This window comes from Dermochelys coriacea, chromosome 10 (assembly GCF_009764565.3).
Source record: "Dermochelys coriacea isolate rDerCor1 chromosome 10, rDerCor1.pri.v4, whole genome shotgun sequence".
Lineage (NCBI taxonomy): Eukaryota > Metazoa > Chordata > Testudines > Dermochelyidae > Dermochelys > Dermochelys coriacea.
This window is the reverse complement of record NC_050077.1, coordinates 7,887,866-7,897,974: the sequence shown is the minus strand read 5'-3', so window position 1 is coordinate 7,897,974 and position 10,109 is coordinate 7,887,866. Positions and strand designations below refer to the sequence as shown.

Below are 10,109 nucleotides of genomic sequence, written 5' to 3'. Positions count from 1 at the left end.
TTCCCTGAGGGCCACTCCCTATAAAACCATGGTACACCCACATCTTGAATGCTGCGTGCAGATCTGGTCACTCCTTCTCAAAAAAAGAGATATTGGCATTGGGAAAGGGCAACAAAAATGATTGGGGTATGGAACGGCTTCTGTATGAGGAGAGATTAATAAGACTGACTTTTCAGCTTGGAAAAGAGATGACTAAGTGGGGGGATATGATAGAGGTCTATAAAATCATGACTGGAGAAAGTAAATAAGGAAGTGTTATTTACTCCTTCTCATAACACAAGAACTAGGAGTCACTCAATTAAATCAAAAGGCAGCAGGTTTAAAACAAAAGGAAGGTGTTTTTTTCCGCACACAACACACAGTCAACCTGTGGAACTCCTTGCCAGAGGATGTTGTGAAGACCAAGACCATAACAGGGTTCAAAAAGTAACCAGATAAGTTCCTGGAGGATAGGTCCATCTGTGGCTATTAGCCAGGATGGGCAGGGATGCAAAACCATGCTCTGAAGTGTCCTTAGCCTCTGCTTGCTCCCCGCTCTTTGTTTTCATCTAAAGAAATCTCTGAATTATGATTCCTTAAAACTAAGCTCCAGTGGTTTCATCCTGAGCTTACCCCTGTTCTCCCCAGAGTCTCTCCACTGACTGCTGCAGGGGGCTGTTGAAGGGATTTCTCTGTATTGAGATGCTACCCTGAGGCCCAAATCAGGCTCAGGGGTCCCACTGTGTGGCATGTTGCACAAATACACAAGCAAGGGCTGCTCCTGCCCCAGTGATTGTACCAGCTCAGGAAGAGATTGTGCAACCCTGTCTCCCAAGGGTGAGCACTGACACGACTGACCTCACTGACATGACCAGGGCTATCAGGGTATGTCTACAAAGCAACTAGACACCTGTGGCTGGCCCGTGGCAGCCGACTGGGGCTCGCGGGGTTTGGGCTGTGGGGCTGTTTCATTGCCCTGTAGACTTCCGGGCACCCTGGGAGGTGGGAGGGTCCCAGAGCTTGGACTGTAGCTCGAGGACCAAAGTCTACACAACAATAAACCAGCCCCACAGCCCGAGTCAGCTGGCCCAGGCCAGCCACAGACGTCCAGTTGCTGAGTGCCGATCGGCAAGAAAAAGGTTACATGATCTAACCCAGTGGTCCCCAACCTTTCTGTGGGAATAGTACATTCCTATTCCCAACAGACTGTGGCGGGCGCCAGACACCCCGTCGCCGAAATGCCGCCGAGAAGTGGCAGCGGAAAGAAGCCTCGCCTCCAAAATGCCACCGAAAAACGGCAATGCTTCTCGGCGGCACTTCGGCTGGGGGTTCTCAGGTGGCCGCGCTTGGCGGTGGCATTTCGGGGGCGCGGTGTCCTGCAGGCACCGTGTTGGGGACCCCGATCTAACCCTTAACAGGGACGAAGTGACAAGAGGACAATACAGCACTGAACACTCTGGGGTCCTGGTTCATGACTAAGACTCTCAGGCACACTGGCCTAGATCCTCAAAGGCTCCTCACTCCATTGGTTTCAATAGGTGGCTTAACAACCTTTGAGGATCTAGGCCCATGGTGATACAAATAAATAATAAGCAGACCCTATCTTTATTCTAGTTAGATGTTTACTTCTGAGTGTTTTCAAATGAAAAGATTCTTTCCTAACTATCCATCCGCAAACGTGGGATTGTTTATATCAATTACTTGAAGCCACAACAAGCAGCTCTGACATAAATTGTCTGCATAATATAATGTATCTTCTCCTCATTGGTTGCTATGGGTACAGGGCCACTTTAACATCTGACTGTAAACATTAGCTGTGAAGGGGATGTGGAAACTTTGCTAAAAATAAGAGAGTTTGCAAAAGTCTTAATATAGCAGGTTGCTGACAAAGCAGAATCCCCCCCCCAACACACCCCAACTTAATGGTTCTGAAACTCTGAAACAGAAATGCAGTGTCTGCAGGACAGATTGGATGCAAACAACGTTTTGATTCAAAAATTGATTTAATTCTCTTTTGGTAACATCAGGGCAGTGACTTATAAAGGGAATGGAGCAAATCACAACCATGCAAAAGCTACAGCACATTCCACTGTTTTACAAGGGTGGACTCAAGAGGAGGAAACAGGAGCACCAGTAGGCGACACATCGTCCGGCACAGTTTGGGGGTTTCATTATATTTGCAGAAAAATCAGCATTTGTGCCATGGCAATTTTCCCCCTCCTTCCTGGCACCCGCGTAAAGGTTCCTGGATGCTGGAGCCAGTTAAGAAAGTAAAAGCAAAGAGAGGTGATGCATTTCAGAGACTTGAAGTGAAATGTGCAGCGGAAATAAATCAGGTGGATGTTAGATTGTTTGGATGCAACTGAGAGAAGAAATCCAGGAGGAACCCAGGGTGGCAGCAGACTCACAATGACAGACAATACAGAGAGTAAAAGGACAACTGGAATTTACTAAGGACATTACCATGCTCAGTTATATCAAGTGTTGAAGTTCTTTCCAGCCAACGATCTCAGTGCTTTACAAACATTACTTAACACTCACAACAATGCTGGGCCGTGGGTTTATTATTATTTCCACTGCACAAATGGGGGTGCGAAGGTATGGAGAGATTAAGTGACTTTCCTGAGATCATGTAGTAGGTCAGTGGTGTCCTAGGAACCCATGAGCCCTAACTCCCAATCTCTAGTTTTAACCCCAATTCCCCTCAATAACAATGCAAGCTCCCCTTCGCGCTGCATTCGATTCTCTCACTATAACTGACTCTTCACATGGCTTTCTTCTCAAAGTGCCTCTAACCATCACAGGAGTCCATAAACATCATTCACTCAGGCTGGGAGTTTTAACCCTTCGCCATTCCCATTCAGAATAAATTCTAACCCCAGTATCTTTTGAATAACTGGACACCAGGGCTAAGATTTCAATCCTTGGTGTGCAGAGGGGATGGCTGAATGGCTCAGTGCTAATAAAAACAACAGGGAAGAAGAAAGATAACCTAAAAAATCCCCAGCGGGGCAGAGATGAAAAGATCATTAGCATCAGCAGTGTGCAGTGGCAAAGGCAGTCAGGAATGCAGCCTCTCTGCAGAAAGGACAGGAGGAAAAGTGGAACATTCCTCTTGGGGCGCCACGCTTCGGCAACACAATCTGAGGTCATTTGCTTCATCCAGGGTACAACATTTTGTAGCAGAGAAAGAGAATGTGTGTGTGTGTATGTGTGTTTGTGGGAGTGTGAGTGAGAGAGAGAGAGGAAGGGGTCTGATGAGCTTTCACTCTGCACAGTGAACCCTGCCTGCCCTTTGATCAAGCACCAAACAAGTAGACACTGTCCCTACACTGCCATCAATCACTCCCGTCAATAAAGATGTAGCAAGTCGATGAGTGGAACAAAAAGACAGGGCATGAGACAGCTAAAAGGCAGCTCAACAGAGACTACAATGAATCAGGGCTCTATTCTCTGCATGAACCCTTTTCCAGATTGACACAATGCCCTTCCATGGCACCTATCAGCCCAGCATCTCAAAACGCTTTCCGAACGTTAATTTAAATTAAGCCTCACAAAAGCCCTGTGAGGGAAGGGTCAGCATTACCGATGGGAGGCACAGGCCATGACTGGTCGGGGGGCTGAGCACCTGCAGCTCCCCTAGATTGCAACTGGAGTTACGGGGGCTCAACAGTTCTAACTGAGCCCTAAGGCCCAGATCTTCAAAGGTAATTAGATGCCTAACTTCCACTGAGCGAGTGGCAGAGTTCAGGCACTCAGGAGCCCCGATTGCCAGCTCCTTGTGCTACTCCCCGGACAACACTGTCATCTTCCCTTTTCGGAGGTGCCTGCATTATTTCCCCCTGGTGAAATACACTCATCCCACGGTGCTCTCTCTCATCCTTCTCCCCTGGGATGTGTCACATGATCCCAGTGCTTTGCAGACCCCTCCCCTTCCTTCTCCGTTGTTGGGTGAGTTTGTTCAAACACAGCAGAGCGCCACCTTCCGTGGGACACCAGCTGATCCGCGAGGGTGGAACTTCTGCCCCAACTGACTGGCGGAGTTATGATGTGTTTCACACTCCTTCACAATAGAAGCTATTTGCAAAGTCACCACAGGATTTAGAGAAACTGGGATGCCTGCCAAATTCAGAGGTGTTGACTTTTCAAGCAAAGGGTGCAATTACAGCTCATGCCTGGATTAAATGCACCATATTAAAAGTTCAAAGTGTCAGCTGAATACTTCGGACATCAATGCTGTACAGCCTTTTGAAAGTCACTCTACTTACCAGTCTCATTCCAGGGACATCTGCATGAAAGATCAGCTGGAACAGGCAACTGCTGTCCTGAGAAACTATTTACAAATGTCCCCCCAAGGCCTTGTTTACTATTTCATGTGCCCTTTAGTTAGAAAATACAGCTGGGTTTTGTTTTGCTAGGAGTTTTTGGTTTTGTTTTGCTGGTCTCTAAAAACTGGTTTTGCTTCCTCCCAAGATGTGGGGGAGAAAGGTTGAAAGCTGCTGCATGATAGTCCTCCAAGATAATCTCCTTCTTCTTGGCTACTTTCTTTGTGTATCTGCTGCAGCTTTTGTGAGCCAGGACAAAAGGAGGAGACATAAGGAGCAGACTGAGCAACAGTGGGTCCCCACGAGTGCTTTTAGCTCTCTTATTCTGGCTGTTTCTCTGATTGTTACAACTGCCGTGGTATAATTCATTGGAAGGATGGGGTTTGTTTGGCTAATTAGCAAGATACATTTCAAAGGGAAAATGGGCAAATCACACACCCAGAGGACCAGCAAACCAAGATGTGTGTGGAGCAACCCGAGAAACTTGTCTCACAAAGGAGAAAGAGAGAAAAATAAAAAAGACTGTTACATCACCATCTGAGCACCTCTCAGATCTACACCAAGATCCTGGGATTCTCTGACTTCCGGTGTTTGCAAGTGAAAAAAGGACAATTTTTTGGAGAACCGTTTTTTGCATGGTTCCCTTTGGCTGCGATGAAGCATGCTTTGTAGGAACAGTGACAGGTCTAAGCTGATACGCATTGATACTAGAGAGTAGGCTGGAAGCTTAAGTGAACTTTGGCCAAGACTGGCAAAAATGACTAGTGATTTTGAGTGCCCAACTTGAGGCACTTCGATCGGGCCGGATGGCCACTCAGCACTTCCTGACCATTTTAAAGACCTTTAAAATGTCTCACTCTGGGCATCCAAAAATGGTGGCCTCCAAAATCACTAGTCACTTTTAAAAATCTCGAGCAAATTTTGGTGAATTTACAACTAGCAAAAGGTGCAATGGCAGTAACTGCACATGCAGACCAGCCAGGTACTTGCACAAGCCTTTTTGAACAGGCTTTTACACATGCAAGTCTAAAAATCAGGTCACTTGGGCTAAATTTTCATAACACAAGCATGTGCAAATGTGTGTCTGGAATGACCTGATCTCCACTTGCAAAGGAGCAGTCAGGCATGGCTTTACCTGTTACGTTTGAACCCCGGCCTCATGCAGTAGCTGGGTTTTTCTTGCGGATTTATAGAGGTTAAACGTTTAACTTCAAGGTTCCCTGCAGGTTTTGCCTTTCCTTCACGTTCAAGCTTATAATCAAAACACTTTAGCCTTGGCTGTTTTGGAACCAACTAGGAAGTGGGAACAAAACTCATTGTGAAGAAACCCTCCTAGCTGGATTTTGTGGGGGTTTGAAGTTGAAAATCTCTTGAGAACTAGAGTGAGGGATTAGAAAGAGTCAGCGAATGCAAAGCTTGGGGAAGGGCATAATTAGGCGTCAGGCTGAGTTCTCTTTTCCCATCAAATTATCTCGTGCAGGTGAATGGCCCAGCAGACCAACTCCCCTCATTGAAATCACCCGGCTCCTGTTCTCTCCTCAGTTCTCTGCAAACACACCTGCTGCTGCTATTTGTTCTTTGCCGCCTTCTGTTTCTGCTGATAGATTTCTTCTGTGAAGGGTCTGTTGGGGGTGGGGAAAGGTAGAAAAAAATTAAAGACAACTGTGTGCCATTAAACTGATACCACGATCTCTGCTCCTGTCCCCTCCTAACACCTAGAGATCAGGGAGATTCTGCTTTGGAACAAGAAACAATACAGCAATCCCGGTAATTTCCATACCTATCAGCTGGAATGCAGCACAGGTGTGTAGCACTCTCTAATGCACTGGTTTTGTAGGTATATGTACTACTAACCCTTAGTGGCTGGGCCTACAGAGAGAGTTTGGGCAACCTGCTACTAGCATCAGCTAACAAAATTCTCCTTTAGCCTTTGTTTTAGGAGCAAGGTTCCAGCCCCTTCTCCCCATGTGTGTGTGTGTGATTCATCTAGTGATTGTGACTGTTGCCTGCAGCATGCAAGTCTGTGACAAAACAAGGCCCAGGGTGTGAATGTAGCTTTAAGCACCCTGCACCTCCCATTGGTGCTTTGCAAAGGTGCCTCTCACTGCCTCAGGGGAGGCTGCCAGCTCCCTCTGCAGAAGGCTCAATAATGTCCCGCTGCAGCTACTGCTGATGTGTGCCAAGGGGGAAATGGACAATGACAGCTAGAGACAAGACTTGGAAGTCTTCAAAATCCATCCAGCTTTAATGACAGCTCCTAGGACCACCCATCCTGGGAAAAACCCAGAATCCCTGACTGTGGGGAGGCAAGAGGCTCACAAATGAGACTGGTGCCAAGCACAGAGCCTGGGCTAAGTTCTCAGGGGCACTGCATTGCACTGCAGGCATATTCCTGCCCTAAAGCCTGCTGTCCAGTCCCAGAAGGATCATCCCAGGAGAATGGTGATCCCCTGGTGGCACAGAGTGGGCACAAGAGCTCCTGCACAACCCTCTCCTGACTGCTAGTGTAGCTAGGGGAGCAGGGTGTGGCCGAAAAAAGATCATATGCTATGCAAACCCTGGGCTTTTCAGCCTCTTTGGAACACTAGCTGCTGATATAAATGAGAGCAGTCCTCAAGGCTGCTCTAACCTGGTGCAAGTGGACTGGCTCTGCCCAGAGCCGCAGCAGGATGAGGGCCACACAGAGGTGAGCTCTAAGCCTCCTTTGTGTGCACATGCTCTGTCTCAAGCTGTGGAGCTTTGGCTCAAGCCAAAGGAGGATCCAGCCCTTTAAATCTATCCTTGCTCCCCTTCAAGACAAAAATGAAAGTAAAGAAAAATGAACAACCAAGTGAGAAACAAAATTTCGGGCACTAAGCCCCTCATTTTTCAGGCTCTATTTTATTCCTCAGAAGCAAACACCCAACCTCCCATTTTCATCCTTTGCAGATCACCTTTAAGGGCATTTGAAATATGTGTCACTGTTAAAGTACAATTGATGCCTCTGGTGGATATTCCAGGCAGCTACATTCAGCATATGCCTGGAGAGTGCAGTGCAAAAGATAAGAACCCATACAAGGAATTACAGAATACAAACTAGTGTTTGCAGTGCATCCTCAGGACACCCCCTCTACGCCTGTGGACTTCTTTATTGTCGTTGCCGTGTAAATTCAAGACAGAGACGGCCATTAAAAATACCTAGTCTCCTTTGTCCTTAGGCATTGTCTTAAAACCTGAATCTGTCCATTATCAAGGTGACTGGGAAAAAATAAACATTCTTTTTCTCCATGATGGGCTAACTGGAATAACTGTTTCACTGGGACTCTGGCTTTGTCTCTAATTATTTTATCATGTGCTCTTGAAAAGCTACTCACCCCTCATACAGCATTGCAATCATATAAGAAACTGCCACTACAGCTGTCAGTAAAAGGCCAGCTGGGCTTGCATGCCTGTTTTCAAAAGAGAGAAGCAAAAGATCAGGTAAGTCAATGGCCTTACGTAACATGGTTTAGTAAGTGAAATGGGATGATGTACTCCATGAGAGCATGCCCGTCTTAAATAAACAAAGGGCAAGCGTTATTGTTTTGTATTGAATGCAAACTTAGACAGATTTCCGAGTAGCAGCCGTGTTAGTCTGTATCTGCAAAAAGAACAGGAGTACTTGTGGCACCTTAGAGCCTAACAAATTTATTAGAGCATAAGCTTTCGTGGCCTACAGCTCACTTCATCGGATGTCACTTGGCAAAGGTTATTTCCTGACCAGCTTCTTTCAGGTAAGCTAACTGTGTCTGTGCTAACAGCGCTGCTACTTGGAAGATAAATCCTGAGATTATAAGGCCGTGTAAGAGCTGAAAACTCCATTACATAAGACTGTGGCATGGAGCCCCAGCACCATAAAGGAAATGTCTGACGCACACAGACCCATGAGGGAAGAAGCTCCTGGGAGATGAAATATCGCTAGTGTACACAATGACGGCCAGACCAACCTAAGGACATTTGCTCCCAAGGATGGTGACTTCTGCTTTGATGGGATTGAAGTATCTAACTGAAATGGTTAGAACACAGGCTGATGGCATAGGTGTAACATAGGACACCCAGAGCCTTTCTAAACACTCTATTGTATGGCTCTATTCTAGCAATAAATGGTCATGAATTAGGAAGATCCCATTCAGTCACTTAGAGTGGGATTTTCCAAAGCACCTACGTGACTTAGGTGCACAAGTCCCACTGAAAGGAACAAAGACATTTGTATTCCTAAACCACTTAGGCACATTTGACATTCCCATCCCTAATCTCTCTGTGCCTCAGCCTTGCCCGTTTAGATTGTAAATTCTTCAGGGAAGGGACCGTCTCTCATTATGTGTCCATACACTCCCAGCACAAAGGGGTTCTGATCCGAGTCTAGATGCTATAGCAAAACACTTAAATAATAATAAAAGCAGAACCTCGATTTTACGAACACCAGTCTTACAAATCACCAGTTGTCTGGGCAATTTTTCCTGAAAAAAAAAAACAAGAAAGAAAAAAAAAAATCACACCACGAATATGATGCTGATGAGGAACAAGTCAAAATCCCTTCACGTCCTGATGCCTTATTGGAAATCGTTTTGCAGTGGTGTGAAGGACAAGAAGAAACGGATGCTATGCACTGTACTTACTGTAATTCCATGGTGGAGTAATTCAAAAAACCCTCTCCACTGGGACTCAGATTGTCTTTAAGTATTTTATCCTCTGCTCTTGAAAAGCTCTTCACCACTCATATAGCATTGCAATCACACAACAGCTGGCAGCTGTAATTTTGAGATGTTACATGTTACAACCTTTTTGATTTGATGAGCGCCTCACTCCCCAGTGAATCAAATAAGGGTTCTACGGTCATATCTTGTCTGAGTGGGGCAGGGGGGAGGGGAAGAGCGTGTTTAAAGATGCTAGGTTTCAGAGTAGCAGCCGTGTTAGTCTGTATTCACAAAAAGAAAAGGAGTACTTGTGGCACCTTAGAGACTAACAAATTTATTAGAGCATAAGCTTTCGTGAGCTACAGCTCACTTCATCGGATGCTGTAGTTCTGAGGAATTTCAATCAGCCAGCTTGCCACAAAACCCCTGATGAAAGAAAGCCCAGCGAGGTTAGATTCTAGCTGCTCCTATCTGCCCTAACAAAATGGATGATCATATTCTGCTGGGATCCAACATTACTGTTTGGGATTCATCTCTTCTTTCATTACAATTGCTGGATCATGAAACTTCACGTCTCCTGGCAACTAGCAATCTTATTAGGATAACTGATAGAGGTGACGACAGGCCAGGGAGTTGTAAAAGGCTATTTCAAAATCCATTTAAGTGGAGACAGATCAGTCAACCAACTTTGTTCCATTTCTCCTTCAAGTTAAAGTAGGCTTCACAAGGGGACCAGCTGGCTCTGATAGATCCCCTACTGCCACTTCTTTCTTATTCCCATCAAAATGGATCACGTAGGTACTGTACAGCCAGATGAACCTCACCTCCAAATCCGCCCACCCAGAAGTTTCAACCTACTGAAAACTAATGAACCAAACAAGCAAAAATCCTATTGGTCCCCCATCAAATAAAGGCTGATGTGTATTACAGAAGAGACAGCAGTGAATCATGGGATTCTTTCTAGCTGCTAAATCACATGTGTATGAGGGCAGAGTAGAGATTAGAGGCACACTGCCACCACCCATATAAATTGCACAAGTATTCTTAAAGGATGTGAGACCTGATCCGGGTAGATTGTGAGCTCTTTGGGTTTGGGAGCTTAGCTTCTGATTTGTCTGTAAAGCTCCTAGCTGTTTTCGGTACTACCGTA

The 10,109-nt window shown here is 45.9% G+C and overlaps 1 protein-coding gene across 7 annotated transcripts in view; it reads right to left on the bottom strand.

Annotated features, from left to right (window-relative positions):
- Positions 1 to 1,963: 1,963 nt before the first annotated feature.
- Positions 1,964 to 10,109, bottom strand: part of PEMT (phosphatidylethanolamine N-methyltransferase) — a 94,365-nt gene continuing 86,219 nt past the window's right edge. For all 7 annotated transcript variants that reach the window (XM_038419822.2, XM_043493448.1, XM_038419825.2 and 4 more), the window contains 2 exons: positions 7,658 to 7,732; positions 1,964 to 5,926 (listed from right to left, as the gene is read on the bottom strand). In XM_038419822.2, the coding sequence (XP_038275750.1) occupies positions 5,872 to 5,926; positions 7,658 to 7,732 (130 nt within the window). In that variant the 3' untranslated portion in view covers positions 1,964 to 5,871. The remainder of the gene's footprint in view (positions 5,927 to 7,657; positions 7,733 to 10,109) is intronic.